This window comes from Gopherus flavomarginatus, chromosome 2 (genome assembly GCF_025201925.1).
Source record: "Gopherus flavomarginatus isolate rGopFla2 chromosome 2, rGopFla2.mat.asm, whole genome shotgun sequence".
NCBI lineage: Eukaryota > Metazoa > Chordata > Testudines > Testudinidae > Gopherus > Gopherus flavomarginatus.
Window position 1 is genome coordinate 89,348,955 of NC_066618.1, and position 22,079 is coordinate 89,371,033.

Genomic DNA, 22,079 nt, shown 5'->3' on the forward strand with positions numbered 1-22,079 from the left:
GCATCCAGTACACATACGGTGACAGTGACAAAAGGCAAAACAGGCTCCATGGTTGCCATGCTATGGCGTCTGCCAGGGCAATCCAGGGAAAAAGGGCACGAAATGATTGTCTGCCGTTGCTTTCACGGAGGAAGGAATGAGTGATGACATTTACCCAGAATCATCTGCGACACTGTTTTTGCACCATCGTGCATTGGGATCTCAACCCAGAATTCCAGTGGGCGGGGGAGACTGCGGGAGCTATGGAATAGCAACGGGATAGCTACCCACAGTGCAACGCTCCGGAAATCGACACTAGCCTTGATACATGGACGCACACCACCGCATTAATGTGCTTAGTGTGCCTGCGTGCACTCGACTTTATACAGTCTGTTGTACAAAACCGGTTTATGTAAAATCGGAATAATCCCTTAGTGTAGACATACCCTAAGACTAAAACCTAATTTAACAAACTAGAGTCTTTTGTTTTCTCAACATAGTCATTCTTCCAGCGTGGCTGGTCAGTTCTTAGCCAGGCTCCACCACAGACCCCAAAGTACACGGTTTCTTTATCTCCTCAGGTGAAGGATGCCAAAATAGATTTTTCTGTTTATATTTTTAAAATTTCTTTGGTTTCAAAGTCAGAAAGACCTCCTGAGAGCTCAGCTTGCTGCCCACCAAGGAGCTGATGCCATGTTAAATTTTGTAGTGTACCTGTTGTGATAGTTAAGTGGTTGTCTCCCCAACTTGCTAGTTTGATGTCTTTGCTTACCTATTATGTACTTCTATTGTCTCTCCTTGCCAAATTTACATTGGAGACACTTTCAAGTGGGCAGAACCACATTCCTTTGTTTAGGGAGAGGTGCTTTAAGCCCCACCTGCCAAATACATTTTAAGAACGTATTTTCAGTATATAGTTATAATCTTTAATATCACATGTAAATACACCACTCATAATATTAATGACTAGTGTGTTACAAGTTCGCATGTGATACCTTACATGCACCTTTTAGATACAGATTATGACAGCAGTGAGTTGGGGTATGCTGAGCTAGTCAGGCCAGCTGAGCCTCTGTGCCAAATAGCAGTGAACCCTTTCCCTTGGTATTGGGGTGCTCTTAGGGTCACAGTGGTGATGTATTTTGGTTTCAACTTTGAAAGTACATTTCACAATAATCTTTATAGAGGCTGTTCTCCTGTCAGTTCATATGTTTTTAATAAATATAAATACCTGATTGAAACTAGTAAATACTGTTGCTTCAGTCTTTCAGTCTAAAAGATGTTACCATACTTGTTTATGAACCAGACATATAAAACCTTCACAGCTCTGTGCTCAATCAATGATATGGCCTCCAGGTGCATCTTATATCTGATGTGTGTTGCTTACTTAGGCCAGGTCTACACCCAGAACTTAAGTTGACCCAGCTATGTTGGTCATGGGTGTGAAAAGTCCACACCCCAAAGGGTTATAGTTAAAATGCCCTAACCCCCAGCATAGATAATGCTAGGTTGACACAAGAATTCTTCCATCAACCTAGCTACTGCTTTTCGGGGAGGTGAATTAACTATGTCAACCTCGAAACCCGTCCCATCTCTGTAGTGTCTACACTGAAGCAATACAGCAGCACGGCTGCAGCTGTGCCATTTTAATGTGTCAAATGCAGACAAGCCCTAAGCCTGTAAACTCATTGCAGCAGGGATTGTCTTCCCTTTATGTGCAGTACAGAACTGAGCATAGTATTGGTACTGCACAAATGATGAATCAGAAGTTTATATTTTTATTAAGCTCTCCCTAATTACTAGCTTTCTAAGATAGAAAGTGAAAATTGAGAGCCAGGGCCAGGGCTTTGGAGCAGAGCCTGGAGCTGGAGCGCAGAACGGCTCCGAAGCAGTGGAGCTGCAGGCTTTTGCTTGGAGCTGGAGCCTAGCTCCAAAGCCCTGGCCAGGGCAGTTGTGCGTAAAACCGATTGAAAGCTATGAAAGGCCCATAAGTAGAATACATAGGGACTGTAGGGAAGCAATAATTGTCCCAAGAAACTTGGTATTTCCTTCAGTCGTGCAGTCCTCTTAAGCAGTGCACAGGTTTTGTCCTCAGTGTAGACAGAATACAACTTTCAAAACTAAACAGACTTTCTGTGTGGCTTCTTTTATTGCTCATTTCACTCAGGGTCAGTTTGGATGTACAATGTGTATCCCTCTCAGGCTTCCTTGTCTGTTCTGGGTTCCCTTCTTCCTTGGCACCCTGAGTCCATCCATCCCTTCTGAATCCATCAGAAGCCCTTTTTAGCTTATAGGAGTACAATTTCTCTTTCCCGTGCTCCTCTTTTAGTTTTTACAGTAAATATATACAATATAATTTCATTGTAGACATACTGTGTTAAACCCATGACATTTGCAATTGTAGTAATATCTGAATACTTTAACTGCACATGTCTTGCATGCGATGGCTTATGTACAAATGTTTGTGTTAAATTAATTTGGCATGCCTTGATTTAAAAATCCCTTTTATATAATTATAATGTTTCCATTATAATGTAATTCTTATTTTTTTGGCTTGGTTTAGATACATTGCAGTTCTTAGCCTGAAAGATCCTCACTTCCAGGTTTTAGCATGTTTACCACTTCAACCTGCATTGCACTTTCAACCTGCATTGCACTTCAACCTGCATTGGTTTGAATACCAATGAAGTATTTGAATTTATTCAGGTCCAGAAGCTGCTGAACACATGTAAACAGAGGAGGAAGAAAAGGAAATAATCTCTAAATTCTTTAATAAAAAATAATTTTAATAATTGCTTTCTGTTGATGTTTCATTTGGAAGTGGAGGAGGAATGTTTACTTTAAAAAATTTTGCGTACAATAACTTTTCTGAAAGTGTCATTTCTTTCTCTGTACTTATCAATACACTCAGAAGTTTATGACTATGAGGGATGGTAATACGGGTAATTGCTTACAATCCATGTGGTAATAGTGTAATACTTGTTACCAGTCATCACACTTTTCCTGCTATCATTTCCATTTGTTTTTGATACCTTTGTTAATGCATAAATATTACAAATGTAATCCCTGTGAGTAATTTAAGAAGAGACTTTGGCATTTGAAGTTCTCAGTGTATTAATCAATGCACCAACAGCAGCTTTGTAGTTCTATATATTGCAGCAATTTGTTTTTTCAAAACTTAACATACTAGTTGCAGTTTGCATGAAGGCATTTAAAAAAAGAAAAAGTACTAATTATGTTTACTAAAAACATTTACAAAGCCACAGAACATGGATGCTGTTTGTAACAAGTGGGTTTCTTTGTGCTTTATAATGTGTTCCTTTTCTTGTAATATTTTTATTTTCTTCCATCATAGAATGTATCTAAACAAACAACCCCGAAATCCACAGACAGCAATGGAAGTGAACCACCTTCCCCTCAGGTACTTTTTTCTGTAGCATTTTAATTTCATTAAAAATGCTGTTGACTAATTAGCCTATATTGATACATTCACGTGACTCAATATTAGAGTAGAAGTGGCCAAATACTTTGATGTATAAGTTACACAGTTCAGTGATTGCCCATTAAGACTGGTCAGCTTAATCTGTTGGATTGCTATTAATAAATGGTAATTTTGTGGGAAATGGAGATTTAGATGTCTGAAGCTGCATAAACCCCTCTTTCCTTTCCAGTGGGCCATTTTAGTAAAATGTGGTGACATGTGGGTAGGCCCCCAGTCTTATCCCAAATAGCATGGCTAGTTCAGTGTAACTGGGTATTACTTTCAGGCTTTTGTAAAAACAGATTGTGTTGCATGGATGCAAAGTGAGTTTCTACTGGAAGAGTATCAGAGGGGTAGCCGTGTTAGTCTGGATCTGTAAAAGCAGCAAAGAGTCCTGTGGCACCTTATAGACTAACGGACGTATTGGCGCATGAGCTTTCGTGGGTGAATTCACCCACGAAAGCTCATGCCCCAATACGTCCGTTAGTCTATAAGGTGCCACAGGACTCTTTGCTGCTTCTACTGGAGGAAAAAGTTTTGGTAGGGTTAAAAAGAATTGTGGTAGAGTACTGCACATTTGAGCGTGCAGGATATGTTTAGTACCATTATAGAACTTCATTTGTATAATTCAGTAACTGTACACTTTTGCTGTGGAAAGTTCTATATTAGAACTAAGTATTTGAAGTGAGTATAAAGAGTTAAGGCTATCAGAGAGTTAACCCATGATTCTCAAACTTTTTTACTGGTGACCTCTTTTCACATAGCAAGCCTCTGAGTCTAACTCCCCGCCCCCAGTTAAAAACATTTTAAAATATATTTACCACCATTATAAATGCTGGATGCCAAGTGGGGTTGGGATGGAGGTTGATAGCTCATGAACCCCCCTCCTATGGAATAACCTCACGACCCCCTGAGGGGTCTTGACCCCCAGTTTGAGAACCCCTGGAGTAAACGGTGCTTATTTACTGTAGAAGTACTTGTATAATAAACTTGCTATGTAGGTCATAGGAAACATACTTCAATATCTTTGAGATACATTTAATGACTTATAAAGCTGTTGTCAATATTGGCTTTTGCTTAACAATGTCTGTTTGACTTCTTGTGTAACTTAGGAGCAAACATAATATTTATGCAACAATTAGATTTTTGTTGTTAGCTGCTTTTTAAAAAAACAAATTAATGATGATTAGAAAACCTGTTTAAATTATTGCTAGGATGCTATTAAGTTAAATTCTTTACCATAGAGTTCAGTACAGAGGCTTATTTCAAACTGTTTCACTAGATAAGTAGTTTTGTTTCAAATAAAAAGAAAAATCGCTATGAAGATAGTATTTAGGGTGTATATGTACCTGTATTTTTATTGATCTGATTTATTGAAGTGACAAAGTAATCAATTCCCTTATATTTTTGCAGTTAAGTGACACTCAGACTTTTGCACAGAAACTCCAACTCCGGGTTCCTTCAATGGAATCTTTGTTTCGAAGTCCAGTAAAAGAATCCCTGTTCCGCTCTTCTTCTAAAGAGTCCCTGGTACGAACTTCTTCAAGGGAGTCATTAAATCGACTGGACTTTGACACCCCTGGTCCCACTTTTGATCCACCATCTGATGTTGAAAGTGAGGCAGAAGAGTCACTGGGAAACGTGGACAGTCTCAGCAAAGAACAGCTTTTACAACGATTGCGTAGAATGGAACGTAGTTTAGGCAGCTACAGAGGAAAATATTCTGAGGTAAGTAAATGTTTGACTTTCCTGAAAGTGGGAGAGAAGAAAAGAGAGTGAAAAGGAGGCAGGAATGACAGGCTGAAAAAGTGGAAGAAAATTATCAGTTCACTATTCAATAGCTGTGTATTTGGGACCAGGGTCTGAATTAGTGGCTAGTAACTTGAAACGTATATTTTTTTTATTTCTAGATGAATTTGTATTTCTAGTTGAATTTTTTTTTAATTTTGGTAATCTGTAGAACATTGAAATATTTAACTTCTCTTATTTACAAACAAAACTGTATTACTACCAACTGAGCTGGATTAGTTGGGGTCTCTTGAGTTACATGAAAAACATACTTGTGAAAGGTTTCCTGAGCTAAATATCATGTTGAATATAATTGAAATATTGCTCAAATCTGCAATTGTAATAGTGTTTCACAGTAAGTTTAGCATGGGATGCGGTTGCATGGCAGTAGATTGTACTTCTCAAGAAGAGCATTCAGAGGCAAAGTGCAAAAATGTATGTTTACATGTTCTGATTGATGTATTCCATGTACAACATACAAATGTTTGTTTCTATTTTGCCTCCATTGGTCTTTCATTTTAAATCACACCCTACAAAATGCTACTTAAAAGCAAACAAAATTTCCCTTGTTTATATTCAAGGACCATGGATGTCACAGTTTTCAATGAAAATTGATCACCTTCGTTTTCTGATGTTGCTCTGAAAAGCCATCCTTCCCCATTTTTTCTTTAAATATATATTTTTAATTTGGAATTGAACATTGCAAAAGTCTTTATGGTTCTCTGAATATACGCTGCCTGTGAATATAGAAATTCCTATGCAAATCTGACTCCTGATGTGACAATGAAGGGAGTAAAAATATGTGCATATCTTTATTTTTATTGTTTCGTGTGTGTGCAGGAGACATCCTAGTCTCTCAGCCTTATTGACCAAAGAGATTACCATTAGAATGAACAAAACAAATTGGACAAATTCATTTTCTCTCCTTTCACTAAGAATCTGAAGGCACAATTTTATACTTTTCAGTGTTTTCTAGCTGATCACTGCAGTATTCACTGTGTTAATATACAATAAACTAAACTGTACCTATGTAAACCCAGTGATTTTTGTACAACTTTAAAGAAAGTGTTACTAAAGAGAAGGTTTTCTTCAGTGTCCTGATTTTGAGTATGGTCTATTAATTAGTTCCTAATTCGCTCTAAAAATCTGTTAGTTTATTCTGTGGAACAGATTTCCTTTTCTTCCTGAAACTGTTATGTTGTTCAGGCATGTACATTGGGATTTCCATGCAGCTGGAATAATTATTTTTGTGCTTATAGTAATAAATAATTTAAAAGGGGAGCTTCGTGAGCTGCGTGTTCCCACAAAATCCTTGAATGGCTGTTGTCATAACTAAATGTGCTTTTAAAATATTATTGATTGTTCTCTTCTGTCTGAAGAGTTTTTTTTGTTTGTTTGTTTTTTTCCCCTTAGACAGAACTATCACATGTGCTTAAAATTGCTAATTGCCCCACATTTTCTCCAGCATAGTATATTAGGATTTCATGTGGCATCTCAGATCTCTGGATGTACGCAAAGTTTTGGCTAAATAGAGTACTGCTTAACTAGTTTCGAAAGTTTATGCTCTGGCACCCGGGCGCCATTATGATATTGTAGGGCTGCCAGCTTTGCAAATGGTAGGGAAACATCCCCAGAGTTTAATTAAACTGAGTTGTGCTATTATTCATTAAGTCTTTGTCAATTTACAATGAGAACTTTGTCCATTTACAATCTTTTTGTCCACGAATTTTGCTTGGTGTATGTGAGGCGAATGGGAAGAAGTTCAGTGCTTCAGGAGCCTCTCTTTATAAGGATTATATACATTCTGTCTTGTACATCCTCATATTATAAATGAAATTTAGTCTATCTGGGGTTTAGAGGAGTACATAGAAGCACAGGGTAGTTTTTCAGGTGTGTAGCTTTTCAGCCATACTCCTTCTCCTCTTGACTGCCAGCATGAAACGTATTTTATCACCTGTGCTTAAAGGCTTTTCTCTAAGGGGACAAATAGTACATGGCATGCTGAGTAACCTTCCTGTTTTGTTTTTGCCATTCAGACTTTGAAACCTAAACACATTTTGTATTGGGAAAATATTTTATTAGAAAACATTCCCTTGCTGAGCTTTGGTATGTACTACCCAGAGGAGGAATGTTCATGAAAAAGGTATCTGTAGGGGCCTGCCTGGTGAAGTGACGAGTTTGAGAATTTAGTTAAAACTTTATAGTTTAAGCAAGTTAACTTCAAATTAGATAATTCTGGTTAGAGCTGGACTTAATTAACCAATATGTTTGCTTTGTATATTTGTAGCTGGTCACTGCCTATCAGACTGTCCAGAGAGAGAAGAAAAAGCTACAGGTAAGAAGAGGTGCAATTTTTCCTGTATTGCCCGAGCATGTTTCTGAATTTTAAAATGTTCTTCTCTTGCATAGTAAAATACGTAAGTTTTGTACTAGTAATTAAAGAAAAAGAAGCCAAGCAAATGAATCTCTTTATTTTAAAAGAAACTTACCTTTTTCTCTTGGCATCTTAAAAATAAGTCACACTAGCACTAAAATATTTTTAATACTAAGATTTCAGATTAGGGAATTTTTTGTGGTTCAGTCTTTTCTTCTGTAACAGTTCGGAATGTATTCTCTTCTTTATTTAAAAAAAGGCAAAAAAAATAGCTCATGCTAAATAAATTGAATAGTCTGTAATAAATTTTCTACATAAGGTGATACTTGTGTGTGTCTTATATGCAGTATGGATTCCAGAATCACTTAATTTTGTAGTTTTTCTTTCACTATCACGTATACCAACACCACCTTTTCTTTAAAGTGTTTTAGGCAGAGTGCTTGTGTACTATGTGCTACATTGGCTCTAAAGTCTCTCATGTCCCCGTGATTTCTGCAATGTCCTGTTGCTAAATTCTGTGCTAGTGTTAACACTTTGCAAAATCTTTCCAGAATGATTTCAATGAAATCTAAAAATTTATGTCCATTTCATTACTCTAATTTAGTATTGCCATAATTTTCTGTGTGAAGGGACACAGTAATTATTTCACACACTTATATTTCCTATAGCAAAGGAATACCAGGTAAATGGACTCTAAAAGGCACTTTGTTGCTTGCATATGAAGTAGCATTCACAGCTTTTTGAAACCCATGTAGCACATACAAGAAAAGCAGGGGGGAAATGAAAAGGCATTGTGTCCTATGGGGAAAAAATACCCTTATGAAGGTGTAGGGGTGGCTAAACACATGGAACAGTAATTAAAAAAAACAAAACAAAGAACAACTTTGACAAAAAGTAAACTTAAAGAAATCCCTTGGAGAAGGACTCAAAGGATGTAAAAAAGGGTAAGAAAACATACAGAAAGTGGAAAAATGAGAGTCCAGTGTTTCCTGGGGGAAATAAAGTAAGTGAGCATTCTGAAAAGCTAGGGAATCAAATGAGAAAATATCATAATGTAAGGTTAAAAGTTAAATTCAAGTAATCATAAACAAAAATAGAAACCACAGGCTATAGGGGACTAAAAAGAGGCTCTGTATTTTCAATTGTGACTCTTCAGTTGGGGATGCTTGCTACACTTCTGTGTAGTTTGGCTTTTTTGTTTTTTTTAGTAGCCGCAGCCAGGATCAGGACATAAGGATTTTAAGGCTCTGTTTTGTAATTTGCTAGTAACCCCTTTTGTACGAATACTTTGCCAAGGCAAGATAATAAGGCAGCTTGATTTGGAAGAGACATAAGTCCCCTATACTAAAGTAAAGTATCTGTAGCTTCAGTGTGAATACTTTAAGTAAAAATTTGAATTAACTTAAAAATATTCTGCTTATTCTTTTTTTATTAAGGGTATATTAAGCCAGAGCCAGGATAAAGCACTTCGTAGAATTGGAGAATTACGAGAGGTAACTTCAGTTCATGGTTGAATATTTTTAAATTCATACAAAATACACTGATGATTTATCCTTTGATGTGCGGTTTTTTTAGTTTGTAGTAATTAACAAATTCTATAATACCACTGCCATAAACCTGGAATTCCCTTCACCATTTCTGTCCACTTTTTTTTGTAATATGTTCTTTCCTGTCTTGCTTATTTCCACATCAGCCACTACTGTCTTGATCTAGGATAAAGCACAGTTCCATAACATTGTGATAGAACTGTGTTTTCCTGTTTACACTATTCCTCTTGTCCCTGCCCCAAATGAGTTATTACATGAATACCCCTAACTGTGACAGAAAACTGAGGCTAGCATGTGGTTCTTCGTGCAGCTTAGATGAAGCCTAACAGTGGATGAAGATAGGAAATTTGTGACTGCTTCAGTGGTTGGAAATGGGATTGCACATTTTAAAATACATTTTCCAAAGATGATCTGCAAATAATTTCAGAGAAATTTGTGACAAGATTTGCAGATCCCTATCTGTTTTAGACTCACTGTGCTTAGTTCTACTACAGGCATAAGCACTATAGAAATACCTAAAATCACTTTTAAGCGGACAATAGTTTTTTACAATAACTTAGTACTTTTCTGAGTTGAATTTCATAACTTTCTCATACAGTCTCTTTCCCACCTTGATGATTTTTGTAAAGTCATTTACTTTAACTTGTACTCATTATCTTACCTTTGGTATTGAGCAAAACCAAACAATGAGCAGAACCCAGTTCATGAAGAGGCATTACCTTGCTTTAATTTCTACCATATACGACTCTCTTCTTTAAATCTATGCCAGGGTTTTGAGTTTTTTCTTGCTTACAAAAATATTTTTATCATGTAACATACAATAGAATTAAAATCAGGATGAGTGGACATAAATATGATTAACTGATCAAATTAAAACAGTCCTGTCCATTTGAAATCATGAACCTATACTGTTTATAGTTAAGTAGCATGTTAGGTAAGTTCATTGGCAAGTATGCCTCCTTTTAATTTAACTTACATGGTATTTACAGAGTGTATAGGAATCATGTCACAAGTTTAACAAATATCTGCAACCTGTTAGAGAGAGAGCAAGTTATACTGACTGTTTTAGAAAACCAAGTTAAAGATCCCTAATGAAATGCAATCAGAAATTGAAGCAACTTACCACACAGGTATTGGGTACCAGAGTGAGATGTCAACTATGCTTTCACACAGAAACATTAGTCTTCAATTTATACATGTTCCTAACTCTTCATACCAAGCTCCCACAGAAATTTAGTCGTGTTCTTCCCCCCCCCCACCCCACCCATTCAAAACCAAACACCTTCACCTTAACTGCCATTCTGATGTAACTGGGTTCCACACACTGCTTTGATCTTATTCTCACTTGTTGCTACAGCTCTCAACACTGTTGCTAAGATACTTAAAATGTCATTGTATCAATCATTCTGATTTAGGAGATTTTAGGTGGTTAAACTCCTATGTTTTTTGCCAAACAGATGATCTAGAAGATTATTTAATAAAGATAAAAGGAGTTCCTTAGGCATAATCTAACTAAAATAAAGTGGCCATATTTCACATTCATTGGCAAGAAGGGGCTCACAGGTTTCCTTGTGTGCCAACCTTCTTTTAAACTATTTTTTGGTCTGTAATCACAAAGTGCTGTTCCTCAACAATGTGGGGTCTAATTCAGGTGAGCAGAGTTTGTAGAATTTTAATTGTAACTCTCTCAGTAATTTTGACTTATGATCAGATTCTGTATTGTATAGCAAATTTATGTTTTTACAGAAGATAAAGGGAGGTAACAAATTAGCTACCCCTTCCCTTATTAAAAAGTAAGTTAAATTTCCATGACAGTCGTCTTATAACTATCTGAAATGAAACATCCTCATTTAGGCGTGACCCTTTTCCTATGGAAGTAACAAAACTCCCTGTGCAATGGTTCAGGAATTGGGTGTCTTCTGAGAAATTTAGACAGATCTTTCCTTAAAAGATACTTTGGTTCTTATCATGCTTTTTGTAAAGATAATTTATTCAAAATCTGAGTACATCTTTACTGAAAACCATAGTCATATGCATAGCTTAAGACTGATGATAACCCTACACAAGGGTTACTAATTATGTAATACTGAATTTATTCAGTGTTTCCCTAATCTGCATCAAATTACATTTGCATCTCTGGAAAAGATTGTCTAAAACCAGCTCTTGAAAAAGTCAGAAATGAATAGGAAGCTGTCCGTTGGTCTAAGCCAGTGATGGTCAATTATTTTATTGTCGCAGTCCCAATTTCTTGGTCAAGATACAGTCAAGGTCCAGAGAAAATAATAATAAAAAAAAAAATAAAAAGGTTTTGGAGTCCATTCAAAAGCGTCTGGCAGTCCGTATTTGGCCCACAGTCTGCCTATTGACCTCCTCTGCTATAATCCCATCAACTTCTGTAGAGTTTGATTCCTAACTTTCCAAAAAATAATCAAAGGTGTTACTAGTAATCTAGATATATTTCTTGTAAACAAAATTTGTTTTAAATAAGTGTCCTTTCTTAGAAAGAGTTGCCCCTTATTGTCTAGAAATGGAGGTGAAATTGAGTCTTCTCTGAGGATAAGTCCACAACATAACAATGCCTTGTAAATGAACACTTCCCTGCCTGCCTTTTCTGTTCTTTACCAATAATAATTTCAGGGCTTGCAGATACGGCAGAGGAACATTTTATCATCTGTAACTTATATCTGTAGCAGTAGAATTCTTTGGCATTTGTTGTCACCCTGAGCTTTTTTTTGTCTTTGCCAGCTTGAAAGTATTGCAGGTGAGACTCTCAAATGCAGAAAACAGGTTAATCAATAGATAGTAAGAAATGTAAAGCAAAGCTAGGCTAAAAAAGTGAACTCAGTTGAATGGGAAGAGAAAGGAGCAGTCTGTGTCTTGGAACTCTCCTCTTAAACACAGTCCTCCTGTCTCTGCATGGCTTGTATAGTAAGCTCACAAAGATGCTATTCTTTATAGGCAGTTGCTGTTCTCAAAGCTGACATCAGGGAGGGAGGGTTCAGTTATGACATCTGGAACTCATCCATGAAGGTAAGGGGTAAGCAGTAAGACTTAGAGCCTAAAAGTGAGGTTAACAGTGTCAAATGGGAATAAGAGGAGAGTGAGCAGTCAGTGCCCCAGGTCTTGCCCCAGCTTTTCTTGCTTTGTTTCCTGTCTCTGCATGTTTTGCACAAACCCAGACTTACAGGTGCAGTTCTCTTACAGATAAATGCTTTTCTCAAAATAGGCACCTGTGAAATGGTAGTAATTAGATTCAGTCCACCAGCTCTACCTGGTAAACTTACTTTAAAAATGTCTATATATAATCGGAGATATATATGTTGATGAAAGTAACTTTTTAAAAACTAAAATCCTAGGAAATGATTTTCAGTGGATGCATGTTTAAATGCATTCATTTCTTATGTAGTGATTTACATAACTCTTTGGTGTAGGATCACTGATTATCATTTAGTATAGGTTAGTAGTCCATTATCTTATGTCCATTCAGGGACGTGAATAGGTAGTACCAATATAGTTTTTAGTGGCCAAATGTTGTTGACAAAGGCACTGTCATAATTAAAATTAGTTGGTGCTCTGTTAGCCTTCTCATCAGGGAGGCATAGGAGTGGAGACTGACTACAGTCTGCGTTAGAAATGGTAGTTCTCTGGTCAAAGTAGAAGAAATTGTTTAAGCAGTGAGGGAAACTTGATTTAATCTATGGATAAATTAAGGATTTTAGTCTCATGGGGCCTAGTCTTGTGAGGGCCATGTGTTCTCAACTTCAAAGGAATTGAAAGTGTGCGGCAGCTTTCAGGACTGGCCCTGAAGTGATCCCATCACAAGCATTAATTAACTCACTTAACTTTAAAGAGAGGAAGAAAACATGCTCTTACATCAGATCTTGTCTCTTTTATTAATTTTGAAGGTTGGTACTGTATGTGCAAGCAGATATGCTGAATATTTTATATACATGCTGTATTGTAATAACTTAACTTTGGTTCATATTCTGGACACAAAATTGCAGTCAAATTTAAATCAACAAAAACGTTAGTACATCTTTAAACATTGTATTGAGATTATTTCATCATAACATTTTAATTTAACTTTTAAACAAACTTTTCATTTTGCGTTGAAAACTTTTCTCTGTGTTCCTTAGGAACTCCAAATGGATCAACAAGCTAAGAAACATCTCCAGGAAGAATTTGATGCATCTTTAGAAGAAAAGGATCAGCTTATTAGTGTCCTGCAGACTCAGGTAACATCACTGCCATTAAGTCATTAAGAAAGAGGCTCTTGAATCAGTTGGGAACAAAAGAGAAATGATCACCCTCTTTCCGAATACTGTAGTATACAAGGTTTTATAAAGAAATGACATGGTGTCATTTCTTTAATGGTAGCGTTTAGCTCCACATGTCAGTGTCTTTTATAACAGATGATGTTTGTTACGTTTGTGGTCTGCAAAGCTTCTTGTACACATGTGGTATTGAAGAAATAATACTTAAGGATGTATACTACAGGTGATAAAGAGTAGCTTTGCAAAATCATTCACACAAGAAATGCATTTGTTTTCTAATGGCAAGTAAAATATCAGATCCATCATTATGGGGCTGGTGTGAGCAGATGTTCTTCTTCAAGTCCTTGCTCATATCGATTCTAATTAGGTGTGCGCGTGCCGCGTGCAGGATCGTCAGAAGATTTTTTTACCCCAGCAACACTCAGTGGGTTGGCTGAGGTGCCCTCTGGAGTGGCGCCTTTACGGCGCCAGATATATACCCCAGCCTACCCAGCGCTCCCTCAGTTCCTTCTCACTCCCATAATGGTCGTTGGAACTGTGGAGCGCAGCTTAGCTGAACTCCACCTCCCTAGCTTTTACTGTAGCATTCGTTTATAGTTGTCAATAGTTTTAAGTAGTAGTAATTACTTCTTTAGTAGTAGTTAATAGTTATTGATCTTAGTGTAAATAGTAGTTGGGGGTAAGGGGCTTCTCCCCTTCCTTCCCTCCCGGTTCCTGGGCTGATGCCTACGTCTCCATGCTCGGCCTGCCTTAAACCTATTCCTATGGGAGACCCTCACAACTCCTGTTTGAAGTGTCTGGGGGAATCCCATCAATCTGACAAGTGCCGCATTACTAAGGCATTCAAGCCTCAGGACTAAAAAGGAGCTGAACTGTCGCCTGAAGCAGTTCCTTATGGAAGCAGCACTTAGCCCGATGTCCTTGGCCCTGCGCCAAAACCCAGCGCCGACTTCATCGGTTCAGTGTGCGCCTGCGACACCAGAAGTGTCAGTACCGCATCCGGACACCAGAACTCCAGCAGACTATACAGGACCTACCCTTTGATGGCCAGGGTCTGTTTTCAGAGAAGACGGTGCAGGCTTCAGAGTCTGAGGGACAACTGAGCCATCATGTGTTCACTGGGCATGCATACCCCGGTGATGCAACGTAGGCTCTTCCGACCCCAGCTGCAGCACATCTATCCCAACCCCCAGCTGAGACAGGACTTCTCTAGAAGATGTGGCAGGGGTGGTAGGCAGAGACTGTCTGGTCTACAGACAGGCCAGAACCAGGGTCCCCCTAAACCATTGGCGGGGCCCAAACAAAAGTTTTGAAGGCGCTTCTGAGGGCGGAGCACCAGTCTCCTCCCAGGATCCTTCCCTGTCTTTCAACAATTCCTCTCCTGTTTCCTCCGTGCGTGGTCCCGTATAACATCAGACCACTGAGTCCTACGTACAGTGGAAAGTGGATACCGCCTTCAATTTGTCCCCCCACCCTCCCTTCCTTTCCCTCTTCAGGGACCCTTCTCACGAGCAACTCCTTCTACAGGAGGCGCGAACACTCCTAGCTATCGGAGCTATAGAGGAGGTTCCAAGGGAACTGAGGGGCAGGGGGGTTTACTCATGTTATTTCCTAATCTCCAAGGCAAAGGGAGGGCTACGGCCCATCCTGGACCTGCGCGGACTCAACAAATTCATGGTAAGGTTGAAAGTTCTGCATGGTTTCCCTGGGGACCATTATTCCTTCCCTGAATCCTGGAGACTGGTATGCCCCCCTCGACATGAAGGATGTGTACTTCTACGTAGCAATTTACCCGCCACACAGGCTTTTCCTTTGCTTTGTGGTCGACCAACAGCTCTTCCAGTTTATCGTCCTTCCCTTCAGTCTATCCATGGCACCAAGGGTCTTTACAACGTATGTTGCCATCGTAGCTGCCTCACTCTGTTGACATTGTATCCAAGTGTTTCCGTACCTCGACGACTGGCTCATTCGGAGCCACTCCGGGGACAATCTCATGAGCTTGTTCAGACAGCTGGACCTGGAACCAACCCAAAGAATAGTCTTCATCGGAGCAGTCCTAGATTCGAGACTCGCCCGTGTCTCTCTACCGCACTCACGCTTTCAGTCCTTTTGTGAGCATCATTTGCGGCCTCCAAGGCTTCCCAACAGTACGGATGTGCCTGGGTCTCCTGGGACACATGGCGTCTTGTACCTTCGTGACCAGACACGCCAGATTGCGCCTCCGTCCACTTCAGGCCTGGCTCTCAATTGTATACCACCCAGGCCAGGACAGCATGGGCACAGTGGTCACAGTACCGCCAGTAGTCTTAACCTCCCTTGACTGATGGCTGAACCCCAACTCAGTATGTTAAGGGGTACCATTCCATGCCCCATAACCCTCCCTGGCCCTAACCACGGATGCATCATCTTTGGGTTGGGGTGCTCAACTTGCGGACCTTCACACACAGGGCCTTTGTTCCACACAAGAGAGATCCCTGCACATCAATGTATGGGAGAGCAGTGCGCCTGGCTTGTCGAGTGTTCCACAAGCACCTTCAGGGCCATTGTGTTGCAGTTTTCACAGACAACACAACGGCCATGTTTTATATCAACAAACAAGGGGGAGCACAATCATCCCTGCTCTGTCAGAAAGCCATTCACCTATGGCAATTCTGCATAGCCCACTCAATCCACCTGGTGGCGTCATTTCTCCATGGAGTCCAGAATACCTTTGCAGACCACCTGAGCAGATCGTTCCAGGCTCACGATTGGTCAGTTTGCCCAGACGTCATCCACTTTGTCTTCCAGAAGTGGGGGTTTCCCCAGATAGACCTATTCACCTCTCGTGAGAATCGGAAGTGCCAAGTGTTCTGCTCTCTCCAGGGACGCTCCCCCGGTTCCCTGTCGGATGCCTTCCTAATACTGTGGATACACCACCTGTATTACTCCTGTCCTCCATTTCCATTAGTCCACACAGTCCTGCTCAAATTGCGCAGGGACAGAGCCTGCTTAATTTTGGTTGCCCTGGTGTGGCCCAGGCAGCACTGGTATGCCACTCTCCTAGATCTGTCGGTGATCACTCCAATTCCCCTTCTGTTGTGGCCGGACTTGATCACTCAGGAACACGGATGACTCTGCCATCCCGACCTGCAGTCCCTCCACCTCACAGTGTGGATGCTGCATGGCTAACACAATCTGAGCTATGTTGCTCCCGCTCAGTACAGCAGGTCCTTTTGGGTAGCAGAAAGCCCTCTACCAGGTCCACGGATTTGGCCAAGTGAAAGCGTTTTTCCTGCTGATGTGCTCTGAGCAATACTGCCTCCCTGGAGGCACCAGTACCTACCATCTTAGACTACCTATTGTTCTTGAAACAGCAGGGCCTGGCGGTTTCATCCATCAGAGTACACCTATCAGCGATTTCAGCCTTCCACCCGGGTGAAAATGGGCGCTTGGTCTTCTCTAATCTCATGGTCATCAGGTTCCTCAAGGGATTAGAATGTCTGTACCCGCCAATTCGGCATCCAGCCCCTATGTGGAACCTCAGCCTGGTCCTATCCAGACTCATGGGTGCTCTGTTTGAGCCGATGGTCACCTGCTCACTCCTGTACCTTTCCTCGAAGACAGCCTTCCTCATAGTTATCATCTCGGTGAGGCGTGTCTGAGCTTAGAGCCGTCACGTTGGAACCACTGTATATGGTATTCCATAATGACAAGGTACAATTGTGACCACACCCTGCCTTCCTTCCTAAGGTGGTGTCTGCCTTCCATATCAACCAAGACATCTTCCTCCAGGTCTTCTATTCGAAGCCACACGCTTCTCGATGGGACCAACAGCTGCACTCTCTAGACGTTCGTAGGGCCCTCGCCTTTTACATCGAACAAACAAAACCTTTTAGGAAGACAACCCGCTGTTCATAGCTGTGGCAGACTGGATGAAGAGCCTTCCGTTCTCCAGCCAGCACATCTCGTCCTGGATCACATCATGCATCAGTGCGTGCTATGACTTGGCTGGTGTCCCAGCTACACACCTTACTGCTCACTCCACTCAGGCTCAAGCTTCATCCTCAGCTGGTGTCCCAACTACACACCTTGCTGCCTGCTCCACTCTGGCTCAAGCTTCATCCTCAGCTTTCCTTGCTTATGTACCCATACAGGACATATGTAGGGCAGCAACTTGGTCATCGGTTCATACCTTTGCTACTCACTATGCAATAGTCCAGCAGTCAAGGGGTAACGCAGCATTTGGCTCAGCAGTTCTGCACTCCGCGACATCTTACTCCGACCCCACCGCCTAGGTAAGGCTTGGGAGTCACCTACTTGGAATCGATATGAGCAAGCACTTGAAGAAGAAAAGACAGTTACTCACCTTTTTAACTGTTCTTCAAGATGTGTTGCTCATATCCATTCCAAACCCAGGCAAGAAGGAACTAAGGGGGTGCTGGGTCAGCTGGGGTATATATCCGGTGCCATAAAGGCGCCACTCCAGGGAGCTCCACAGCCGACCCACCAAGTTTTGCTAGGGTAAAAATTCTCCGACGATCGTGCACATGGCACGCACACACCTAATTGGAATGGATATGAGCAACACATCTTGAAGAACAACAATTACAAAGGCGAGTAACCATCTTTTAGGGTGATAAGTATTTTCACAACACTTATGCAAAGATATTTAACAAATGTGCCATTTTGCTTCACCACCTGTAAGAATGATAGTGTTTGTATGAATGGAGAAAAAACAATGATTATTGTAAAATCTTATCAAAGAGAATTTGCCTTTCTGTGGTATGGAGATACCAATTTGATTAAAGCTTCTTTCCATTTTGAAAGAAAAACATGTAAGAATGTATATGTATCATAATATTGCTTCATTTTTAACAAAATGGATATTTTATTTAGGTATCTTTGCTAAAACAGCGATTACAAAATGGCCAGATAAGCACTGAATTACCTGAGACAAATACTGAAACTGAACCACAAAGTCCAGCAAAAGAAATCAGTGCAGAAAATGTTTTGGAGCCAGGAGGTACTGGTAGGTGTTTTTCAGAGAAATTTTGGAGACAGTGGGGCCAAAAGGATAATGCGGTTGTGACAAAGTATCAGCAAGCGCAGCTTAGGCTAATGTAATAAAAAAAATGCTTTCCAGAGGAAGACAGTATGCCTCAAAATATGGCAGCTAAGAAGCTTGAGGGAGTACAGAGGAGTAAAGTCTCAAGTTCAGACATGTTACTTGTCAGTCATAGAAACTCTGAGAAACTGTACAGCTGAAGTCATGTGTAGCCCGATTAATCCAAACTGCCTCATACCATAGTAGAAACTGCCTCATATCATAGTAGTTCATCCATTTGGTTTACTGTGATTTTTATAAAAGCAGCAAAGAGTCCTGTGGCACCTTATAGGCTAAAGGTGGGTATTCACCCACGAACACTCATGCTTCAAAACGTCTGTTAGTCTATAAGGTGCCACAGGACTCTTTGCTGCTTTTACAGATCCAGACTAACACAGCTACCCCTCTGATATGTGATTTTTATGGTATTGTTCTTGGATAAGTTTGGCCCCAGGCTTTTCTTTCTTGGCCTTTTGACTTCAGAAGGGACTGTTTCCCCTGGGTTGCATTTGACCTGCTTTTGAGGAGTGTGTCAATGGTTGTACAGGTTCCTTAAGTTCCTGATCCGTCTTGGCTTCTTAAAACATTATTAACAGGCCGTTGTTAACAGAGGGAGAGTGCTGCCCATCCTTATTGTGTTGAGGACTTCTTTCTGGAATCCATTAAGGAACCCTTTCTGGGATTCTGGAATGGTTGCCAGTTACTACCCTGTGTCATTTCTCCGCTTCCTGAGGAAGGTGAAAAATTATACTGATTTATCTTGCTGCCCAGGTTCACGAATGATCTCCTGGCTTGTTTTTTCTGAACCTCTCATCTGCTTTTGAAATGATTGCCCCAGCTTGTAACTTTTGTGACCAAAAGACTTCACTGCTATTTTGGTTTTTATTTTCTTTAAAAATTCCCTTGAGTAATACTGCCAGCTAGATTCTTTTGAGCTACATCATACTCCACCCTGAGGAAACAGGAGTCTGGTTGGTTGGAGCTAGAGAGTAGTCCACCACCTGAAGTGGTGTGTGTTAAGGATATTCTACTTGAGGCAACAGGTCAGATTAAGAATCTTGGTGTTATTGAATCACACCATTTGCATAGGAAATCTTGTTGGATGTGGCACAAATATTTTTTGAACTGTGCAATTTGTGTAAGGTTTGCACCTTTAAAAATCAAAATGTGACAGAGGTGGTCTCAATGAGCCTTGTGGTCTCAAGAGCATTGTTGTTCCTTTTTCCTCCATTTTTGGTGAATCATACCTCTCAAATTAGTTAATTGTTTAAAACATCTTGTTAAAAGTTAATTATTACATATTATTTTAAAATATTTTTATTATGTTAAGGTCTCATGAGCCTTTGTGGAGGGCTGCTTTAAAAATAAAGATGTGGTTTAATTATGAATGTGGTGTGTAAGATTTTGTTTGTTCGATTCTATATAATGAAGGTGCACTCAGCTTGACTCTGTGCACTTATTACAGTCAATGAAAGAATCTTCACATTTGTCTGATCCAGAATTAGTCCTCATTGTCAAGTGGAAAACTGGAAAAGAGCTTTGAGGAAAAGACTATTTGCCATTTTGTGTTTATATGCACATTTATGGTTGGATCTTGAAAGCATTCAAGTTTTGTAGATGGCTAAAAGTAACTCCAAATTCAATTGTAATGTTGCTGATTTGGGGGGGGGGGGGTTGTTGTTGTTGTTTTGCAAATGTACTCTCCTCTGGCACTCCCAAAGGAGTAAACAGTTTAATTTCTGTTTATAGTTAAAAATCACTGTTGCTGCTTTTAGGTGCATTATGCTGCTTCAGTTGCTTTCCCTGTTGTCTGTCTGTCTATCCAAAACTTCTGTCTAGGTAGTCAGTCATTTTAGTATTATTACAAGGAGTCTTGACATGAGGGTATGATAAAAGATCTGTGTTTTGAAAAAGTGGTGCTTGTAGTAATGGGGTTATGTTGTCTGTAGAGGGTGATGGAGATTCTGCAAAAACACTAGAAACTCTGATTAAGAGAGTGAAACGTCAAGAGAACTTGCTTCAGCGATGTAAAGAGATGATTCGATCGCACAAGGAACGCTCTGCACAGCTAACCAATGAGAAAGAAGCGCTGCAGGAACAACTAGAAGAGAGACTTCAGGAATTAGAGAAAATGAAGGTATGGTGAAATCCCTAACTCTTGATAGATAACAGCTAACGTAGTGCAAGAATTCTGGTATCATTTAATTAATTTACACAGCTCTTCTCATATGGCAGGGGTCATTAAACTGATTAATACAAAATACTGTGTGGCAGCTGTGCCAAGCTGCCACAGGAAACAAAGATGTAACTGCATAATATTGCTTGCAACACTACTATTGTAGTATATGCTAATAATATTTCTACGTTTTTCATCTGATATCAAACACTTTACAAAATAAATAAGTCTTACAGGACTCCTTTAAGGAAAAATCAGTCTGCAGCTAGTGAAGGATCCCATGCTTGCAGCCCAGCCTCCTGTTCTTACCTCCCAGTGGCTGCTTCTGGCATCATCCACTGCACTTCTGCCCCCTCCCTGTAGAACGCTCATCTCCCATCTTTGTGGAAGGCAGCTGTAATGTTGCCTTCTTCAGACCCACTTAGGAGCCTTGGGATGGAGGTGGGGCTGGTGTGTCTGGGGTGGGTTTGCATCATGTGGCTCTGCAGATATTCTGGGCAACACTGCCACCCACAGGATAGCCTCGGGAGGCTGCCATCGTTTTAGACCACTCCTCAGAGATGTTTAAACTACAATAGGGACTGGCGAGTACCTTGCCCTGGCTTCTGAGTTGTGATGGACTGCGTGTAAACACAGCACAAAATCTAGTTTCTTCTCTGTCTCACATTTAGGGACTTTTGCTTACATTATCCAGACTTGAGAAAGAGGAAACTTTTTCTTATTGATGGGAATGCTTTAGCTCTTTTTCATCTCTTGTGGTTTTTCAGGAACTTCACATGACTGAGAAAACTAAACTAATTACTCAATTGCGCGATGCAAAGAATTTGATTGAGCAGCTAGAACAAGATAAGGTAAATAAGACGGTGTTTTTCTTTAAACTTTCAGTATGGCTAGCACATGATCATTTTGGGGTACAATTTATACAAGCTCAAACTGTCTGACCTCTATTTCTAGTTCTGTTACAACTGTTATTAGAAGTGGTTTGGTTTTATTTTACATTCCGGATTCATAGTGTTAAACTGTAGTTAGAAGGCTGTATCTTGTAAATGCTTTGGTAGTTCAGATTTGATGTTGCAAGAATATTTAGAGTTGATTGGGACATGTTTTTAAAAGACAGTATAGTGATTAGTAGTCTAGGTGAATTTCTAACTAATAGTCATAACTAGGTTATGAGAAAAATAGTATCTAAATGTAATTTGGAAATGTCCATATATGGTAAAAAGTGATCAGAGACGTAATAATACCCATCATGTGTTTGAGAGAGGAAGAGTTTTAATGGCTTCTATTTTATATAGGTTCTTACACTGCACTCATCACCTTAATATCTAAGTGCCTTCCAATACTGTATTAAGCATTGTGACTTAATATCTGTCACGT

The 22,079-nt window shown here is 39.9% G+C and overlaps 1 protein-coding gene across 7 annotated transcripts in view; it reads left to right on the top strand.

Annotated features, from left to right (window-relative positions):
- Positions 1-22,079, top strand: part of GOLGA4 (golgin A4) — a 125,100-nt gene that overhangs the window by 34,049 nt on the left and 68,972 nt on the right. For 5 of the 7 annotated variants that reach the window (XM_050937859.1, XM_050937860.1, XM_050937864.1 and 2 more), the window contains 9 exons: positions 3,335-3,400; positions 4,874-5,188; positions 7,536-7,583; positions 9,059-9,115; positions 12,128-12,199; positions 13,306-13,404; positions 18,319-18,451; positions 20,476-20,663; positions 21,470-21,553. In XM_050937859.1, coding sequence (XP_050793816.1) covers positions 3,335-3,400; positions 4,874-5,188; positions 7,536-7,583; positions 9,059-9,115; positions 12,128-12,199; positions 13,306-13,404; positions 18,319-18,451; positions 20,476-20,663; positions 21,470-21,553 — 1,062 coding nt within the window. The remainder of the gene's footprint in view (positions 1-3,334; positions 3,401-4,873; positions 5,189-7,535; positions 7,584-9,058; positions 9,116-12,127; positions 12,200-13,305; positions 13,405-18,318; positions 18,452-20,475; positions 20,664-21,469; positions 21,554-22,079) is intronic. The other 2 variants (XM_050937861.1, XM_050937863.1) reach the window with 2 other exon arrangements.